This window comes from Cyprinus carpio, chromosome A20 (assembly GCF_018340385.1).
Source record: "Cyprinus carpio isolate SPL01 chromosome A20, ASM1834038v1, whole genome shotgun sequence".
Taxonomy (NCBI): domain Eukaryota; kingdom Metazoa; phylum Chordata; class Actinopteri; order Cypriniformes; family Cyprinidae; genus Cyprinus; species Cyprinus carpio.
The window spans coordinates 13,107,388-13,129,842 of record NC_056591.1 but is presented as its reverse complement, the minus strand read 5'-3'; the positions used below and the strand labels follow the sequence as shown (position 1 = coordinate 13,129,842).

At 38.8% G+C, this 22,455-nt stretch overlaps 1 protein-coding gene across 2 annotated transcripts in view; it reads right to left on the bottom strand.

The window, feature by feature from the left end:
- Nucleotides 1-22,455, bottom strand: part of LOC109076466 (E3 ubiquitin-protein ligase SH3RF1-like) — a 44,175-nt gene that overhangs the window by 12,445 nt on the left and 9,275 nt on the right. For both annotated transcript variants that reach the window (XM_042777676.1, XM_042777677.1), the window contains exons 3-5: nt 7,204-7,476; nt 6,581-6,676; nt 4,356-4,670 (exon numbers count right to left, since the gene is read on the bottom strand). In XM_042777676.1, coding sequence (XP_042633610.1) covers nt 4,356-4,670; nt 6,581-6,676; nt 7,204-7,476 — 684 coding nt within the window. The remainder of the gene's footprint in view (nt 1-4,355; nt 4,671-6,580; nt 6,677-7,203; nt 7,477-22,455) is intronic.

Sequence of the window (22,455 nt, the reverse complement as noted above, 5' to 3'; positions counted from 1 at the left end):
GGGATGTTGTGTCTGCTTATGCAGAGAGTATTAAGACACTTAAAGTTGCAATGATACTAAAATAGTGACAGATCTTTTTTAAGAACTTTGTCATACATCACCTGAGAGACATGTCATTTCACCGGAAGATTGAGTAATGATTAAAAAAATGCAAGGTCAAAAAAAACAAAAAAAACATGGATAAATAGTTCACAATAAGATCAATAACGTATTTAGAAAATAGGACAAATTTATATTTCATGCCAACTTTAAGATACTTAAAACTTGAGAATGTCATGACAACTGCTATACATAAATATATACATATATACATATACATATATATACATACATATACATACATATATCAAATCAACAAATTATGCATTATGCATTTCTCCGTACTAACTTTAACAGTGTTTTTGTCTCTTTTGTGCCAAATGTTAAAACAGTATTCTTCTCCATGAGCATGTTAACCTGGGAGCTAAAGCTGAATGTTTTCTCCACAGAAATCTCTAAAAGAGTAAGAGCTGGAGGAGTGTGTTGAAGTACATGTGAATCTGTCTGTCTGTGTGTGTGTGTGTGTGTGTGTGTGTGTGTGTGTGTGTGTGTGTGTGTGTGTGTGTGTGTGCGCGCAAACAGCATATCTCCCTGCCACAGGCCCACTCAGCTTCAGGGTACATCACCTCTCAAGTCGCACCCTACAGGTCTGATTGCACAAGGTACTGAGTGAGTCAATGTGTGGGATATGAACAAACTGGAGGGCACACAAACTCTCACAAATACTGTTATTCTTGTTGACACACCACTTCCTGCAGGTGAGAATGACATCAGGGATTGCCGGATTGGATAAAATAAGCCAACAGCTGGATGATAATCACAGCTGCGTACAGGCCTCCTTTTATACAATGTTGAAATCATGCACATTTCCTTTCCCAAATACTTTTTTCTAAGTAGTAACGTATTGTAATTCAACCCCCCAAATTCATATAAGATTAAGGGGTTAGTTAACACAAAAAATTTAATTCTGTCATCGTTTACTCACTCTAATGTGACTGACATTCTTTTGTGGTAAATAAAAGGTTAAAGCTTTAAGATCGACAACAACAACAGGAAAATATTTGCATTTTGTTCTGTGATTTTTTTAAAGACAGAAACTTAGAGGGCATGTCTGAAAGTTGTGTGCTGAAGTGAACATTGCTGCTGTTGTTTTCTGCCACTGATGACAACCGCAATGACCACCGAGCAAAACATTAAAACACACACTAACGAAATGAAAACTCCTGTTCAGTAATTAGAGACGCATCCCTGCTGTGTTTCATAAAGCAGTTGGGACAAAATCAGCCATGGCAAAAAGCGAATGTAAAAGGCGCCTATGCTTCTTACTCTCTTTCATCTCTAAACATCTACACATCCTCATCCTTCCAAATGGCCTCTTTCCCTCAGTTTCCTTTCTTTCTTTCCCTCAAACCAGAAATATATGAGAAAGCAATAAGTCTGTGGTTCATATATTCTAAATGCGTCACAAAAATCGTGTAAATAGATACATCACTCTCATAAGAGGGCATAACTGCTGCCACACAGGAGGGGGATCACTTTACAGGCTCAAATAGGCTTTTATGAGTTCTGGATAATTATTAGCACTAAAACGCCTAGATAGGAATGTTAAAAAGAGCGTGAGAGAGAAAACATGGGCATGCAAGAGAGGAACAAAAAGGAAGAGAGAATGAGAGAGAGAGAGAGAGAGAGAGAGAGTGAGAGAGATAGAGAGAGAGAGAGTAGATGCCTATATTTATAGTACTAGATAACAAAAACAACAGATCAATTGTCATTGTATTTTGCTGTTGTTTGGTTGCTTGACAACATTACTTGTGAAAAAAAGAAGACGACAAGTAGGATGCAGAAAAAAATAAATGAAACATTATGCTGCAGTATGAAAAAGTAAAGTTAATACTGGGACAAAAAAAATAGTCCAATTATAGACATATATACAGATGCACATAAACAGACTGCAGATGATAAATATTCTGGTTACACATGCAGGAAATGGACTGGTGTCTTGTGCAAATATACTCGCTAGGTGTGAGTACAAAAACACTGTGCTGGTTTCATATTAACAAATGATGACGAATTCTGTTGTTGCTTGAGAAACGGTCTCTTTCTTAAAGCATTAACACATGTTCGCTAAAGCCACCACACATGCTTCCTCATTCCATCTGCACGAATCGGGGTCAGCTTTCACAACACCCCGCCTCAACCGCTCCTTTATGAACATGAAAATGGATCCAAGAGCATATAGACAGGCCGAAACTAAGACGACAGAGGTATAATGTATCTTCTGTTGTGTGTTCAGTGTTTGTCCACAGAAGAGGACTCCAGAGAGGTTCTTGGGGGCAGGTGATGACAAACATCAGGGAGAAACATTTTCCAGTTAGCAGTGTGCTTCTTATACTATCAAATTCACCTGCAAAGAAAGTCTAATACAGACATGAGAAGAGCGGAGATATTGGTTCAACAATTAGAGAATTTCTTCCACTTCAAGTTGGTTCCTGGAAGATTCTTAGAGACCTCCTCCTCAGCAGAACATCTACATGAAATGACATGTCTGTCTACCATCTCCTTAGAGACCGCATTGCTCAGCAACCAGTGGAACAGCTGTGAGGGACTGTCATTCCAGGGTTGCTGCAGTAAACTCTGTGAGCGAGTGCTGGGGGAGTGTCTGATGTGGTGGAGCGCCGTCATGCATCGGTGGTCTCAAACGCTCGGACAGCATGTTGGACTGTGTGGAATGAGAGAGAGTAACTCCTGACAGAACAGGAGAGAACAGTAAGCTGGTGTGGACAAGCATCAGAACTCTGGAGTGTGGGCAGGATGTCTGACATGATGCTGGCTTTTCTTTCCCTTCAAGATATCATTTGTAGCTGTTTGACAAATTCCACCATTTGTCATTTTAACTACTGTTGCACATTCCCTCATTCTTGCCATTTCATCGGCACTCAACAATTATTGTCAGCTAAGGTGAGCTTACTAAAGGAACATACAGAAGTAAACATATCACCACCCTTTGAAAAGCACAATACATTTCTCTGTTACTCAAAGTGAAATCACACAGTCTGTTACCGTTTCATCAATCAGTATACAATCTCTCTCTGTAACTGCACTAATTTAATTTGAATAAGTCAAGATCAAGCAACTGCCACAGTCACACTATAGTAAGGTGGGGCAAGAAACTGAATTGTTCTGGTTTAGTTTTTACAAAAAACCTTTGTTGAAATAATGGTTTCTCTGAATAAGAGCACAAAGAACAAAATAAATAAAAATCACCCTTTTAAACCATGTCAGAGCAAATGCATACACTACAGTTGAAAATTCAGTAAGTTTTATTTTAAAGAAATAAAAACTTTTATTCAGAAATGACACATTAAATTGAGTTAAAAGTTGTAGTATCTATCTTAAATGCTGTTATTTGAAACTTTCTATTCAAAGAGTTTTGAAAAAAACGTATCATGGTTTCTACAGAAAAACACTTTGCAGAACAGCTGTATAATGTATTTTTGTACAGTTACTGTATTTTTTGATCAAATTAAAGCAGCACTGGTGAGCATAAGAGACTAATTCCACAGACAAACTTAGTACGGTAGTGTATATAACGACATTTATAGAATACTGAGAGTAAGAAAATTTATACAATATTATCAAAATGGTTAAAAAAAAAATCAAAAAATAATTTTCAGCTACATTGACCAGCCTTGCAATAAGTTATTTTTTTTTTTTTCTGAAATCATATCAGTCATACTATAACCAAGCATACAATCAACACCTAAAAAAGAATAGGGAAATGGGGAAATTTGAACAGCATACATTAGCCTAACAAGACAAACTTCTCCAAGTATATGAGAAAGCCTTGTTTTAGGTGTTCATGTCACATATGCTTTGAGACTAGACTTCAATATGCAAATTCAGGCATTAGTGGGAGTCAGATTTGAGCCAAACTTTCTTCTTTCTATCTTTAAATACATCTGTGCAGATGCTACTTTACTGGGAGTGTGTGTGTGTGAGTGTGTGTGTGTGTGAGTGCATTTGAACTTATCAGGCTGTGTAACCATGGACACAGCTGAGAAGCTCATCCTCAGTGAGAAATGATGTCCTTACCACCACTCAGTATGAGTACTAATCTATATATAACATGCAGAGAGAAAAAGTGGATGAGGAACAGGACATTTAGAGGTTAGCGACCATCATGCTGAAATAATCATCACCATTCTCTCCTTTCTTCCATAACCCGGTTTCCCCATCACCAAATCTCTCTATCCATCACAAGGCTATATGGTACTCTGATATACTGCATGAGTGTCGATACATTCATCATCTCTCACCTGTGAAGGTGCGCTGGAGGACAGGCCTCCGCTGAGCTCTCCGATCCGGGCCGCTGCTGTGGGGTTGGAGGAGCTGATCAGAACAGGGCCGCTGATCTCTGAGTGTCTCTGGGGTGGAGGGGCCAGGCAGGGCTTATGGGACATAGTCAGAGAGGTGAAGGAGTGACGCTTCTTACTGTTCTTCTTCTCTCCAGTGGCTTTCTGGGAGCCGTTGGCCTGGGGGCCCGAGGAAGAGGAGGACGGTCCTTCACTGGAGTCTCCTCCACCTTCAGATGGCTTGTCCAGTTCTATAAGCTGTCGTGCTGCACTGTTAAACTGAAAGTAGAAGAGAGTGTGAATGGAAATAATACTTCATACCACATATTATCATTATTGTAACTCATTTTAGACTTTTGGAAATGTTGCGAACCAGATTCAAACCCACAAAGCCCATATGAGCACTTAATATGCATGTGAATTAACTGCTAGGCCACATTTCTCACACTTTCTTTAAATGTAATCTAACATTGAGTGATATACTTGTAGAGAATGAAAGAAGCAGGAGTACACAGAGAAGGTAATGAATCTTTAATCAACAAAAGAGACCCTGAACATAATAGCCATTTAGTTGACTTAATGAGAGAGTATTGGATCTGCACATCTAAATGTGGCTACATTCACCATCTACAAAAGGGAAAAAAAGTGTCAAGCAAGAAGAGACGGAGTAAAAAGTGACGGAAGAGTTCAAAGACTCAGTGGGGCGGTGGGTGTGATGGGATTGCAGGCCAAGTCTGATTTCATGTGAAACTGAAATCAAAGGCAGATGAACAGAGAGTCTCCAGCTAATGACAGAGCAACACCCATCACCCCGAGCAACCGCCTCACTTTCTACACAAATGAGAGCAGCGGATCACATGAAGAACCCTACACAGACTTCACCTAAACACACACTGATCTAGGTCATGATGAAGACTGATTAAATGCGGCTACAGATACTGAATACAGCTACAAAGTGCTTAGGTGCAGTCTTTGAATGGATTCATTTATTCATAACGTAATATGATTTGTGGAAATATTAATAAAATTGCACAATATGAGATAAGAACATTGGAAAGAAATTAGACATCATGCTCAAAAAAAAAACAGATGTGGGATCAGCACCATTCGAATGCTTGGTTTCTTATGAAGAATCAGGTGTCCTCAAACTTTTGACTAGTAGAGCAAACAATAATAGACCTGAAGCTACAGCAAATCCTAGAATCAAAACAAGTGGTAACTTCATATGATTCATGAACAACGGTAATAAAATGCAATAAAAACTTCAAGATCAGCTCATCATATGTATGTCAGTGTTACCCTTGCAAACTCAGGCAGACATTAAATAGTGCATAGATGACTGCCACAAAGAGAGACATGTGCCTGATTCCATTTCCATTTTTTGGAAACACATACATTTATGGTGGCAGAAAGTAGCATGGGATCAGAAAAACCTTTTCTCCCCCGTTTTCTCTCTTCCAAGCACCTGAGTGAATGTCACTTTTGATGTCACCGGTATCAGAGATTACTTTCTCAAAAGCATTCACTTGGAAAAAGTCTAGTTTAGAGAAAATTGCCAGGGCTTTTGTGTAAGCTCAAAGCCTCCGCCCCTCTCCTCCCTTCTCCTTTCACTCTGCGTGAGAGGGATGCTATTCAAGCAGCACCGTTCTGACAAGAAACTATTTTTGAATGCCTTTTGATGGTTATTTTTTCTCACTGGTTAGACACGTGGCTGGTGGAGAGCTCACGCTGGCTCTGCCAGGGTTCATAAAGGTTTTTGCCTATGTTTATGAGAGGAGGGACATGAGGTGTTGTGAGATGTAAGCTGCTGCAACATGTGAAGTTTAGCCATGATAATTTGTGCCTATGCTTGTTTTGTTGAGGTTAAGTGATTCAAGAGAGCAGTGTTTAAAGACAAGGCTGCTCATGTTTTGAGATCTGCGTCAGAAAAATGAAAAGGCTGATGAGGGTTTAATACAGCTCAAATAATTAGCAAGAATTTGAAGGATCTCAGAGATCTGGATGCTTAAAGAGACGTGTGTTTCAACAAGAGCAGAAACACAGAAATGGTGGGGGGTGGAAAGACTCTTAAAAGGGTGGAGAATATTTTGAAGGTTTCCAAAACAAAAGTTGAAGAGTATAAATCTAAAATATTAAATGTGAAAACGTCAGGAACAATGATAGTTTTAAAATGCACTGATATGACTCACCTCTACATAAGATATGGGGAAGATGCCAATTTTATCTCCCAGCATGCCTTCCGCCCAGTTCTCATCCACACGACGAATCACAGTAAGAATATCATCCTGAGGGCAGACAGAAAAAAAAAATAGGTTTCTTGTTATTCAGCCAGAACCCCTCACAGCAAGTTGTTAAAAAGTTCAGATGTGTAACTCGAAGGCATCAATGAAAGCCAGGCATTTGTTTTTTTAATAAAAATCTTTCCAAAGAACAAATGGCTCGAAAGGATCAACACTATGTTGCAAGCAGCAGAAAAATGTTTTTACTTCTCCAACATTAAAGCAGTGCTGTTAGCTCACCCCAAAAGTATTCACCCTCACGTCTTTCCAAAAACTGTATTATGCTCATTTTTAGTGGAACATACAAAAAAGAAATGATGCTTCATTTTTCCATGCAAAGTAAGAATAGTGACCTTGGGGTGAATCTAAAAAGGCTGCAAAAAAATGTTCATTGTTACTTTATGACACCCAATGCATTAACTAATGGTAAAGTGCTAACATTTGATTTTGAACTAGTGGATAGAAGAAGGTATGTGTGAATGAGAGAGTAAAGATAAAGGATGAGGTCTGTGCAGTGAGTAGATGTCCAGCACCTTTGAAAATGGCAAGCAGTCCTTGTCAGCCTCCTTGTCTTTCAGCTCAAGGTCATACAGGGGCTTACATTGGGGCGGCTGTGGGAGAGGTTTGATGACCTGGACAAAGTTGGTGGGGAAGGAATCTGGATTCCCGCCCATCTCTCCATGGTACCAGTTTTCATCCACCTGTCGGCGCAGGATGATGATGTCACCCTTGCTGAATTTGAGATCTCCAGATTCTTTGCCATCATAGTTATATAAGGCCTTTGCACACGGTAGCTGAGGAACTCCCTGCAGTAAAGAGAAAGAGAGGATTACTAAAAGTTGGAGTTCAGGGTTTCCAAAGTAACTTGGATTCATGGTTAATGCAAGATCAGCACTCAAAAGCACATTCATTTTTCAAACTCATAGGACAGGCGAAGGGTGAACCGTGATAACCACAGCCGGCTTTCACAGAGTGTGACCATGTGTGTGGGTAGTGGAGGAGGGTGTTAAGTGTAAAGTGAAGGCAGAGATTCTATATTGATAAACCCTTTGCTGCAAGGTTTTTTAAAACCTATAAGCTGCTATCTTTGGAGCCTATCACATACTATCCATAACATGGACATCTGCAGTATGAAAAGAAACAAACAACCACATATATACACAAATCTTTGCTCAGCTATACAGTAGAGAAAACTATCACATAAGCTCAATGCTAGCTTTTGTGCTGCATATGAGCAATCAGTCTGTCTGGCTTGTCTTTCAGCCTGACCTTGTAGGCTTGTCTCTCTGTTTGACTGTGCCGGGCTGCTTTTTCTGTCTTTCTTGCACCGTCTGTGTTGCTTAACTTACTGACTGCCTCCTTGTCTGACAATCCCAAAATGCCCTGGGATATGCCAATAGATTCACGACGTTGTGGGGCAAGCCCATTTATCAATGTGCGTGGAGTTTTATGGTGCAGAACCAGTCGTCTGGAACTGGTCAAAGCTCCTTTCAGGCCTGAGAACGATCCACAGCCAGAGAGAGGGAGGAGGCAGCAGACACAGTCCTGCTCAACTGAATGGAACCCTTTTCAGGCAAACTTTTCTAGAGTGTGGCCCTCTGTACAAAAGCCCAGAATATCCTCATCAATGACTGAAATGTGTTGGAAATGAAGGAAAGAAAGAAGAGCAGTGGACAGTGGTGTGGGGCTCATAGGTAGTTAGGTAAGAAGGAAATAAGGGAGGAAGAAATGGAAGGGAAGGTAGTTAGGTAGGTAAGTTGGTAGAAAGTAAGAAGGGTGGCTAGGGAGGTAGACATGAAGGAAGCAAAAGAGGAAGGAAGGGGAGTCGGCAGACAGGCAAGACAGAAAGATTAAGTAGGTAGGTAAAAAAGAAAATAAAGAAGGAAGGTGGGTAGGTAGATATCGGTAGGTGGGTAGACAAAAAGAATTAGAATCAGTAAGGTTTTATTGCCAAGTGTGTTTACACACACAAGGAATTTGTCTTGGTGACAGGAGTTTCCAGGTCAAAGAAAGAAAAAGTACAGACATTAAGAAAAATTATAGACAAAGAAAAAAGTACAGACATAAGAAAAAGTACAGAAGGAAGTAAAACAGGCAGGAAAGTAGGCAGAAACAAAGGCAGGCTGGAAGAAAGGAAGAATGAAAGAAAGGGAACATTTGAAAACACAGAGAAAGAGAGAATGAGAGAGAGACTGATGTGGTACTGTTCAGCCCAGAGAAGGATCAGACAGTGACTAAGCAGCACTCACCGCAGAGAGGACAGACGACCGGCCAGACACCGAGAAAACTAACTAGAGGGCAAACTGACCTTTCAGAAACCACATCCCTTTCTCAAACTTAAAAACAAACCAAACAGGAAATAAAGATGAACTTAAGAAATGTTATTTGCTCACAATTCTATGTAATTTGGGCCGACAGCTTTATTATCTGTGCCCAAGTCCACAGACTCGAAACAACTCAAAAATCAAAGCTCCATTCATCTGTGCACCTCTGTGCTGTTTTCGTCCCCCCTTCTGTGGGCCTCTCTCAAAGGCAGCTGTCAGCAGATCTGCAGATTTACCCACTTTGCTCAGCTTAGACCATGAAACAGACAGAAAGAGTGAGAGAAGAGGAAAGACACGAAAGAGCAGGGGATAAGATGGAACGATAAGAAAAAAGAGGAGGAGGGCAAGAAGGAAAAGGAGAAAGAAAGAAAAAGTTTGATCTAATGAATGTTAGGACGGCCAGTGTGTGTGGTCTGTGTGTGTGTTGTCTGGTCTAAGCCTTATTTGTGGAAATTAAGGGCGCTAAAGATCACTTGAACTGGACCGACATAAAAGAACCGCATTCAGGCTTTTATACAGTCCAAACGTTTCACTGAAGGTGTGTGTGTGTGTGTGTGTGTGTTTGTTTGTGGAAATGCTTGCCTGTTTGTTAAGATTACATGAACCTCACTTGTTCTATTCAGGAAAAAGTGAGGCCACTCACTGGCTTTGAGGCTTTCTGATCTCAAGACTCATACTGGTCCAAAAACTCTTTCATTGAACAGGAGGGATAAACACCAGCCTGTCTCACTGAAGATGTGAAGAAAAGATGATGACACAGATGAACATGGATCAGAACTACACAATATTAGACACTAATGCAAGACAGCTCTAAACATACAGTGGGCCTGAAATTACTCACTGCTGTGCAACTTCTCTTACTGGAGGGAAAAAAGCAACACCTTTATGTTGTTAAACACTCCCCAGTGCTGAAGAAAATGAGATTATAATGTAAACAAGATACCTAAAAATACATAGTAACAAGACAGAGTCTACACTGCAGGCATGCTGATCCATCCTCTCTAATTGCCAATTACAACTAATTTGTCATTTTGTAGATTCTTTCCAGTGCCTTAAAGTACAGTACAATTCAGGGAAAAGAAAAGATTCACTCATGGCTGCAACAGTTTCTCAAATCAGTTGTAACCTGTTCACACTGAGCTTCTCTCTTCTGCTGAACACAAAAGAATATATTCTGAAGAACGTTGGAAACCAAAAAGTTGCTGTTAGCCATTGATTACCATATAGAAAAAAATATTATGTCAATAAGTCAATGGCTACCAGCAACTGTGTTTGGTAACCAATATTCTTTAAAATTTATTCTTTTGTGTTCAACGGAAGAAAGAAACACATACAGGTTTAGTATAACATAAGGGTAAGTGATGAGAGAAATTTCATTTTTTGGTGAACTATCCCTTTAAGTTTAGTGACAGAAATGAAACTTTTATTCTTTTCATTCAGCCAAAAACTGAAAAGAAAAAAAAAGGTTTAATTTAATAAATTTGAGTAACTTAACTTATTCTGTTCAGGGTGTCGTGTTCACAGGTGATGAAACAGTCATAGTACAGTATTTTAGGCAATGAGATGCGTTGAATTGAATCTTAAATCAAAACTCATTTAAATCATGAAGTGCAAAAAATAATTCCCTCCTCTTCTTGTCACGGTTAAATGTCTTGCTCAAGGGCACAATGATAAAAATAAAAACTGAGAACAAAAAACTAAATAAACAAGGGATAGATTCCATCACACAGTTTGTCTGGTGGCGATGTTTGGCATTTCTTAGCAGAGTGGAACCTTCCTATAATTTGTCCAATCGGTGACAGCTAGATGTGCCTAATACACCACTAATGAGAAATGTGTATCCATACTAATGAGCTCTGCCAGCCACAAGCTATCAATCACTATTAAGACTCTAATATCCACAAACATCTCCAACCATCTCTAAATCACTGTTCGAGGCGATCTAATGTCGTATCATACAGCCTTTTAGCTCACTCAATGAAGACTCTTTCTAGTGTTCCAATGTTTCCCTGATGGTTTTTAAAAGAGCTGTTATAGGAGTTGGGTGGGTCAGACCCCTATCTAGAATAATTTAGCTTAAGAAATCCCCCAACACACAGGAAAAAGAGGACAACTCCCAAGAGGCACAAGCAATAAAGCCCATCAAAGAGCAGTGCTTACCTCGTAACCCTAACACACTCAGATTCACCAAATGGAGATGGCGTAGATTTATTGACAGGAGTTTGTGTGTGTGTGTGGCAGCCATGTTCTTTTCATTATGTCTATATTAACTGAAATGGGCTGCTAATGGCTCCGTTTATGACCACTGGGAAATGACCTGACCTGTCCCTCATCTGTGTCCTCTGCTAAAAGTGGACTCCCACCTACAGCTGCTGCTGAAGCCTCATACTTTCACCATGAGAGTAACGGGCCTCCCTGCTGAAGCTTTAGTGGATAATTCCTTTGTAAAGCATGATAGATCAGGTTTTGGAGGATTGCGGAGTGTGTGTTTCTGACCGGGGGAAAGGAGGGAATTGATGTAGACGATGCAGGGCTGAGGTTCTGAATAACATAACATCAGGTTTGGCCAGGCAGTGGAAACAGATATTAGTCTACCACAATGATTTGAGCAAAAGCTCATCAGACTGCAGCAAGACCTTGATGAGGAACAGAAAGAACAGTGTTTATGTAAGATCAGAAAGAGAGAGAGGGAGGGAGGAAGAAGAACAGTTAGAGAGCTAATCAGGTTATGTACATGCACTTCCTGTCCTGTCTTTCTACATTCAACCCTTGACCTTTATATCCAGCAAATGAGCAGTGTCTCTCCCGCAGTCAAAAGTGAAACGGAGTAGTTAAGGTTTCCATGGCAACATCTGCAGAAGATCCACAGTTCTTTCTGTCACCCTCACAGGAAAACACAGACATGAGAGGTGGCGAGATACAAAAGTCTCATGGCAGGATGCTAGAAAACAATATTTGCTTTGACACACTCTCAGAGGGAAAATGGGAAAACACTTAAATAATGATATCTAAAAGCTGAATCCCATTACAAAACAGATAAAACTAGAGTTTGACTTAACCTAATCCATCTCAAGTAGTACAGTGAAGGTTGCTTGGCCATTTTTTAATTTTTTTTTTGAGTGATTTATTGAAAACTTCAGGTTGCTATATATAACTAGGCCCAACTAGATACTCAACCCCAGAGTAAGGGGATTTAAAAAAAAAAAAAAAAAGATAAACAGCACACTCAGCACACTTTCTCAGCTTTATAAAACATTAAGATAAGTCTCAAAGTTGAAACGTTCTACATGTGCACTATACCTACCAAGGTACCCCCTAAAAAACATTTAAGGCTGAGGCACAAATCATCGTAACTGTTTCTCATTATAAACTGACCCTAAAAATAGAACCCTGAGCAAGGAACAAAAATGTGCAAAATATTTCTATTTGGTCATGCAAATGTGCCCTAAATATCAGTTGTGTTGTTTTTTCAGGAACCTTGAACCATCCTGGGTTGAGATACCTAAGTTATCCATAAATGTATGTACAATCAAAAATTTGTTGTTGGCCATGACACAAAGACAAAAACTAAATGTTTTAAAAGTATTCAAGCAACCAACTTTTACATTTTTGGACTACTTGTTGTATACAGTATATATATACAGGTGCTGGTCATATAATTAAAATAACATTAAAAAGTTGATTTCACTAATTCCATTCAAAAAGTGAAACTTGTATATTTTATTTATTTATTACACACAGACTGATATATTTTAAATGTTTATTTATTTTAATTTTGATGATTATAACTAACAACTAAGGAAAATCCAAAATTCTGTATCTTAGAAAATTAAATATTGTGAAAAGGTTCAATATTGAAGAGACCTGGTGCCACACTCTAATCAGCGAATTAACTCAAAACACCTGCAAATGCCTTTTTTAAATGATCTCTCTTTTCGTCTAGTTCTGTAGGCTACACAATCATGGGGAAGACTGCTGACTTTGACAGTTGTCCAAAAGACGACCACTGACACCTTGCACAAGGAGGGCAAGACACAAAGGTCATTGCAAAAAGAGGCTGGCTGTTTTACAGAGCTCTGTGTCCAAGCACATTAATAGAGAGGCGAAGGGAAGGAAAAGATGAGGTAGAAAAAAATATACAAGCAATAGGGATAACCGCACCCTGGAGAGGATTGTGAAACAAAACCCATTTAAAAATGTGGGGGAGATTCACAAAGAGTGGACTGCAGCTGGAGTTAGTGCTTCAAGAACCACTACACAAAGACGTATGCAAGACATGGGTTTCACGCTGTCGCATTCCTTGTGTCAAGCCACTCTTGAACAACAGACAGAGTCAGAGAGGCGTCTCGCCTGGGCTAAGACAAAAAGGACTGGACTGCTGCTGAGTGGTCCAAACTTATGTTGTCTGATGAAAGTAAATTTTGCATTTCCTTTGGAAATCAGGGTCCCAGAGTCTGGAGGAAGAGAGGAGAGGCACACAATCCACGTTGCTTGAGGTCCAGTGTAAGTCAGTGATGATTGGGGGTGCCATGTCATCTGCTGGTGTTGGTCCACTGTGTTTTCTTAGGTCCAAGGTCAACGCAGCCGTATACCAGGAAGTTTTAGAGCACTTCATGCTTCCTGCTGCTGACCAACTTTATGGAGATTTCATTTTCCAACAGGACTTGGCACCTGCACACAGTGCCAAAGCTACCAGTACCTGGTTTAAGAACCATGGTATCCCTATTCTTAATTGGCCAGCAAACTCGTCGCCTGACCTTAACACCATAGAAATCTATGGGGTATTGTGAAGAGGAAGATGCGATATGCCAGACCCAAGAATGCAGAAGAGCTGAAAGCCACTATCAGAGCAATCTGGGCTCTCATAACACCTGAGCAGTGCCACAGACTGATTGACTCCATGCCACGCCACATTGCTGCAGTAATTCAGGCAAAAGGAGCCCCAACTAAGTATTGAGTGCTGTACATAATCATACTTTTCATGTTCATACTTTTTCGGTTGGCCAAGATTTCTAAAAAAATCCTTTCTTCTGTGTATCGGTCTTAAGTTATATTCTAATTTTTCTGAGATACTGGAATTTGGGATTTTTCTTAGTTTGTCAGTTATAATCAAAATTAAAGAAATAAACATTTGAAATATATCAGTCTGTGTGTAATGAAATGAATATAATACACAAGTTTCACACTTTTTGAATGGAATTAGTGAAATAAAATCAAACTTTTTGATGATATTCTAATTATATGACCAGCACCTGTTGTGTGTGTGTGTGTGTGTGTGTGTGTGTATATATAAAAATATATAAATATATAAACACACACACACACACACACACACACACACACACACACCCCACACACACCACATACATATATATATATATATATATATATATATATATATATATATATGAACAAAATAATTAATTATTATAATAAATTACAAGCACAGTCGCAAATATAAATATATATTACATACATTTCTTAAATATATACATGCACGTGTGTGTATTTATATATATTTATATATATACATTCTAAATATACACAGTAGTACACACACATATTATGTAAACAAAGTTTTATTTTGGAAGCAATTTTATTTTTATTTCACTTTATTTACATTTGCACTTTTTAATAAATAAATCGATAATTGATTCCTTTGCTACTCCTAGTCCTCCCCTTTACTCTGCCTTTCAACAATTTAGACAGAAACACACAACACGCAAATGCAATCTTGTCAACAACCTTGTTATTTTTATTTTATAAGATGCTGAAAAAAAAAGGGTTGATTGCTTAAATTTACTAGTCTTATTTTATTAGCTCACATATAAACGAACACACAGACATCACACTTTATCATGACACAGCTTGAATGCCTGAGAGATATTATCCCAAAAACCAATAAACCACAGAACAGAGGAAGAGAGAGATTACAAAAAAACAGGAGGCAAAGTAAAGCTCAGAAAACACACAGCTAGCTGTCTGGACCCCAGATGTGAATCTGGACCACGATCACAGATGAACCCGAGCAGAATGGCTTTCTCCTGATCGCTCTTTCCCAGCCTTCTCCATTTGCCACCTCCCTTCGTTAGGGTCATCCAGTCATACACTAGTGTCTATTTAAGCCATGTGACCATCCCACCAGACATCCACCTCATTACAACCCGCACCTGTTCCACAGTCACCGACCTCCATAAAACCTCTGCATTTCACCTTGCCGGAGGGAACCGGACTACACTTTAGGGACTCATGGGAACCACTTCCATTACAGCTGGATTTAATTATTCTGCCACAGACCGGTGTGCAAAGTCTCATGGGAGTTGGAGTCCTTTCATGAGATCAAAGCTGCCCAGCCTAAATGTGTGGACAAATGAACCATGAAGCAGGCATGTGTAAAGCTAAACGTCGAAAACTAGAAACAGAGACCTATTTAAGAGGAAAAGAAAAGTCTTTTTGCATTGAGTGAAATACTAAACATATGGTAGTACAGCAGAAGATGGTTTGCTGAGACAAGACTTTTCTGTAAGCTACAGATTAGTCATCAAAAAGAAAAAGACTGTTTAAACATGGAGGGGGTCTGGGTTTTATAGTGGAATTATGGGAAAAAGGAGCATGTGGTTTTTCATGAATGATGTGCGTAAACTCTGGTGTATGTGTAACTTGCTGGGAAAATAAAGCAAATTTGTGCTGCTATTTTGCATGCAGCCACTTTTTTCTCTCACTGTGTGACAACTTGTACACTTGCCTGACCTCACTTACTACAGTAAAGACAGCTGGTTTGGGGTGTGCTGAGGATCACAGATTGTGAATCTTAACACTGCATGAATGGACTAACACAACTTTCAATCTCCAGCACTGGAGAAAAAAGGCCAAGCAGACAGTCAAGAACAGATTTAATGTTCAGTTTTTTTTAGCCTCACCACATTTTTTTTATATTCATCGCCTCATATACCCGGATTACATAACAGGTGCTTATGAAAGAGAAGGCGCTATGTCAGAGAGCACTCAGAGGAAAAAACACAAGAGTTTGCTAAAGTAGGGCTTCGTCATGCAGAAAAGTTGAGACAATTTTAACTTCTGCTGCAGTGCACTCAAAAGGAGTCCACTGACCAATGACAATTTCAGACAGGTAGATTCAGTGCTTTCAGAAATCAAAATTGCCATATTACCCATACGTTTTCCAACTAAACCACCTCTATTTACACCCTTAAAAGGGACCGTAGGCAGATCCCTGTCCATCAAATGCATCATCAGCCTCTTTTCTAGTTTGTCTTCACCACAGCATGAATCTGTTACGAATGCAGAAATAATGATGGAGGTGTGCTTGAAAGCCTGTGAAAGATGCATATGTGTTTGTGTGTGCATGCATTTGTGGCAAGACAGAGTGAAAAGAAGGAAAGAGATAGAGAGGTGATTAGCATGGGAGAGTGAACTCTTTTCTCTCTTTTTCCCTCTCACCAATCTCTTTTAAAACTAAAGCTTTTTGTGCAGACCGGAGTTTCTTTGAGTTGGTGTGAAAATGGCCTGAAAGGGATGTCTGGGGTACATTTCTCTGATATGTTTTACAGTTGGAAATGAAAATCAATCAGTTGTAAAAAGCTAATGATGATGTATAATTTGCATCTTTCATACCCCTGGTCACACTCATACTATAAACACATTTCTCAAAGCTTTTTATCTCCAAATAAATTGTCTTCAGAGAGCAGCTCTCATTTTTCACATCTCTTGCATCAGTGGCAGACAAATGAAAGCGCTGTTCTGTGCACGTAAAGTTCTGTTGGAAAATCTGATGTGACAAAAACACGAATAAAACAACTTCTCGGTTCCAAGTCGTTTAGACTAAGCAACCCAATGAAACGTGAAAAAACCCACTATTTTCAATATCTATGGGATGTTTTTCCACCTGTGCTCCCAATCCATGCAGTTCATCTCTCCCGCTAATACAACCTTCCCTCAGAGACACAAACCCCCTCTCTATCTCTCACATGTCAAATCTCTCACCTAACTGTCAAGCTTTCGTTTCATTGGCAGGTTTATGGAAGCACACTTGACCCAGAATGCAACACTCTGCAAGCTAAGTGACGATACAGCTAGAGTTCAGCTCAGTTTTAAGACGAAACAAGCTAAGCACCTGCTCCCATCTTTTCAAACAAACCCAGATAAGTCTGGATAACAGAATATCCTGTTAAAAGTTTGCTATAGAGATCAGTAACTTGGCCTGTAATATCTCCTAAATCTCTTCCATAACCTGGTATAAAGTTTAAGTAGAGCAGAGTTACTTGGTTACATGTCACATATCATATCGCACTTCCATATTCACCTCAAACATTCAGCTATCATAGGAAGAAAAAAGAACAACAACAAGGAAAAACAGTGGGCTGGTTGCCATGGTGACAGGAAAATGTCTAATGCAATTTGGCGTGGTTAGAGAGGGAGGATCCTGATAGAATGAGACTAATGAGGTTAGCATAGCCAGCTTTATTAAAGTGCTAAACACACGCTTTGCACTTTAGTGGCCAAGAGCCAACAGCCAAGCTGAAAGAGAGAGAGATGAAAAAGAAAGAAGAGCAAGGACAGCAAGCAAATAAGAGTCAGACAAAGAGCGAAAGAGCACAAGGGAGAGTGAAAGAGTAAATGGAAGAGAAAAGAGCACATAGAGAAAGATAAACAAAGAAATAAAATGCTAAATAAAATGCAAAAAAGAAAGCAAGAACAAAACACTGAAAGAAAAAATAGGAAAAAAAGAAAAAATTAAATAGCACAAGTAAGAATAAGTGAATGAATGAAAGGAGGGTGAAAATGGAATGAGCAAAAAAAAAAAAAATAACAACACAAATTGAACATCTAACATCAATCATTACAAATTTTTAACTAGTCAACTTGAAAATGTAACTATAACATGATTCAAGTTACTTTTTATTTATTAACTCTCTAGTTAAAGAAAATTCTACTCCAAGTTCAGCACACATGAAGTTGTCAACATGATGTAAATGTTAAATCCCTTGTTAAATTCTTTGCAGAACAAATACAAAAAAAATACTACAACTACATATCGTTCAAACTTGTCTTATACATATTATGTGTTCAGATATACTATGAGGAAAATTATTTTAGAAAATCTCAAAAGTCAAGGTAATTCAAATCTCAAAATGACTGAAGATATAACACCAGTAGACTTATCAACTAAAAATGTTCTTTAAAAACAAAAGCAGCTTTCAGCCTCTCACCATGATGCAAAAATGTAATACCAAATATACAGCAGTAGTTCTTTGCACGTTTGTTATTCTATCGCGCTGCTTTTCCATCGTTTTTTTTTTTTCTGTGTAAACATGTTTGACTGTTGCGCTCGTGTCTCTTGCAGTGTCTCGAGCATTAAACGGCATTCTAAAAACACGGCACTCAAGTTAAAAAAGGTCATGCCCATCTTCTTGCATGTTTTACCTATTCCACTGCCCGCGTCCCATCTATGTCAAAACAAAAGCGCTGTGTGAATAACGCCTAGTGTTAAATTTATGGTCCTTTACAGAGCGCGTCACACGCAAACTGTTAATCACATGCACCGACATGCGGTTGGATCGTTCTTTTCTCTATACTTTCATCACCGGCATATTGTCAAAGTGTCTAACTCTAGCATTTCTATTCAAAATCGCAATTCCTCGATTTCTAAAAAATAAAATAGTGGCAACACAATAAATTTAAATTGATGATTAAATCGGGAAAATCATCCAGCCCTAAAAGCAAAAAAAAAAAGAAAAATAATGAGCAAAAGAAAAAAAAAAAGAGCAAAAGGGACAAAGAAAGAACAAAAATGGATAAGCATGAAACAGCACAGTAAAGAGTAAGTACAAGTTTGCAAAATAGAGAAGAAAAGGAAAAGAACAAAAGGAGGAAAAAAACAGACAGCAAAAAAAAAAAAGGAAATAAAAAGCAGTACGAGCGAGAAAGATAAAAAGAGTGTTGAAAAGGCTAAACAGGACATGAGTGAAGGAAGAAAGAAAACCAAGAAGGACAAATGAAGCAGAAGGGAGGTTAAAGAAACTCCAGAAACACTCAAGGGACAAATGCAGATGAACTCAGATGTAGACCCCCTGAGGACCCCAGCAAAACTTTTGTCACCCAAAGATACATATATACATACATACATACATACACACACATATACATATATATACACATATATATATATATATATATATATGTATATTATATATATATATATATACACATACATATATATATATATATACACACATATATATATATATATATATATATATATATATATATATACATATACACACACACATATATATATATATACACATATACACACACACACATATATATATATACACAACACACACACCACACACACACACACACACATATACATATATATATATATATATATATATATATATATATATATATATATATATATATATATATAGCTATATATATCTACTATATGTTACATAAAGTATACTCTATGTCAGATCATTGCACAAATCATATTCAACTACATTTTTATGATTTAAATAATTAGGGTTCTCTGCCCTACAGCAAAGGCACGTCCATCATGAAAGTATACAGGTTTAGGGAGGAGGAAGGGAATGTTTGGACACACACACAGCCATTGGAACTTCTCAACTATGTGCAGCTTATTCCTTTGGGTCAAAGGTCAAAAAAAAGCCTATCAATCAACATGAGGCAGAAGACCTGTCAATGAATCACACATTTAGCCATCAGCATCAAGACTGTGGAAGCCTCTCAAATACTAAACACACCACACAGAATCAAACTCTTCAAATAGAGCTCTTATTTATAGACCATTTAAACTGCAGATCAAAATCAAAACAGACACACTAATGATGTGATAAAGTGAATCAGAAACGTGAGGCCACACACAGGTATGACAGATTTAATACAAAATAGCTGCACCAAAACACAGCTGTCAGAAAAGCTAAAGTGTCTTACAAACATGCCACCCATCACACACACACAGAGTGGCATGATGATATATGGATAGGTTAGCGCTTATTGATTGGTGAATAATGACCAGATGTGACTCAGCTGGGTAAAATGCAGAAGGCAGCAATGAATGCAAAAAAGCATGTGTGTGTGCGTGGAGCAAATGTTAATATATTGGACTATTCTCAGACTCAGATAACAAACATACAGATTAAGATTGCCAGTTTATACAACTTGTGAAAGTATGGGCATAAATTAGACCGCCTGAAAACTTCTTTATACAATCCTGACAGTAATACAGTAATAATTTTAATTCTGTGAGAGAAGGAAAGAACATGAAGTAAAAACAAAAACATTGGCTGGTCACTTCAAATCAGATGTTGTCTTTCTGACTAAGCAGGTGATTCTTGGCCAGAATATGTTGAAAGAGGACATAATAGTGCACAAAAACTCAGCGTGAGACTAATATCAATCATATACACACTTTAATACATCTCACCAGTAGTAAAACTGAGAAAACAAACACAGTTGAAGCAAATCAGACACGTCGGAACTGAAACTTCAATTAGTCTAGTTTCAGATGAAATGACATGAGTAATACCTGACACAGAGAAACTCACACACACACACACACCCTTCCCCAAGGGCCCACCAGCGTTCTCCACTAAACAGCAAGACAGTCTCCTTGGTTACGCTTTTAACACCTGATTAGTTCTTTTGATCCCTATCCTGAAATTATGTAACCTCAGGACAGAGAAATGGACAGTCATTCCCAACAGAGCCACAGCAAACACATCCAAAATACAACAAATCTATAACACCTGCCTGCGTCGGCACACTATCAAACACACACCATACACGTCTGAGGGCACAAATACACCCAAACACACTCAAAACAACAGAAACTCGCAAGGCTTTTCATAAATAGTGGGCCAAACTATGAAATACAACTCACATCATCCTCATTTATTGTTAATACACACACAGATACAAACCATCTGGAGGCCTGTGGGAAACATTACGCTGTTGAGAATGACTTCCTGCTATCGGCTAGGAGAGAAATGAGGGAGGGAATTAAAAAAGTCGAAAAAGATGAAAAGGCAGAGAACAAGAAAATGGAACCAAGGGAGTAATGGGTAATAAAAGCAGGGGAAAGAGGGGGAAATGAGCTGATAGTCTTGCAGAGAGCAAAGCGGGACGGAAAAGAGGAGACAAGACTGAGAAAAAGAGAGAGAGGGGAATCTATGTGCACTGAGATCTGTAAGTACAGGCTTACAGGGCCTTAATGAAGGGGTTACAGGACACAGGCACAGGTCAGCCAGAGGTTGCCGTGGCAACCATGATATCATCAAAAAAGGTCAGTGTGAGTCAACGCGGGCCGCTCAGCCACATGGCAGTGGAGGGGCGGGTCATAGGAATGTCACTTTTATACATGCCAGGACGCAATAAACAGCATTCCTCGTTCCTTGCGTAAAAACACCAAGTACCACCAAAGAGACACAGAGAGGTGAACACAAGCAAATAGACTGCTGTGGAGAGGCAGGGAGAGAGGAAAAGCTTCAAATATCAAGAGGGCGGCCCACAGAGTTTAGATTTAAGAGCTTTTGGGGTTTGGGGAGGTTTCCGTCAAGGAGATCGTACTCACGAAACTCCGTCACTGATCGACAAACACTCAGGCTTTGAGATAAACAGTTCCAAGCGGTGCATGTGGGTGGGAGACTGGATGAAAACATTAAGGATTTCTCTTGTAATCTTTAGGGGAAATGGGCAAGAAGAGAGGAGAGGAAGTGAACTTTGTTCATAGCAAATGTGGTCCTGCACTCAGACAGACATCTTAGGCTGTTGATCTCGCACCTGATCAATATATAACCAGCTACAATTTTCACATGCTATTTAAAGACATACAGAACTTTGAAAACAAAGCTGAAGGAAGCAAATCAAAGAACTCACAAACTCTCAAAGACATCCCAAACACTGGCAAATCAAGCATCTTTTATTGTTGTTCTTCTGAAGTGGCCATTGCAGCAGTCTGGGAACATAACTTTTGCTGTAATAAGCAGTGCTTCTCGACTTCCATAGGTCCATTGTTGCTAGGCCAGTCAATCAGATCTGAGCTTGCTATTTTGAGAAACTCCATGCAATTTTTATGTACAAAGTGAATCGGATGCACCATGACTGCAGAATTACACAAGATTACAATTAAAGTTGCACAGAGCATACTTCACCAAAGAGAAGTCTGAACTTACTGGAAGTTTCTAACTTAAGACGTATTGTTTAAAATATATGAGTCAAAAAAAAAAAAAAGAAACACGGATGGATCAATTGTTTACAATAATATCAATAATATGCATTTAGAAAACAAAAAGAATGATATTTAATTTCATGTCGACTTAAAAGATTCCATGATTAACTAATCATGAAAATTTAAGGTCTACTTTCACTGCATCAATATGTTCTATATATAATGTGTTTTCCATAGCATTTCAGCAT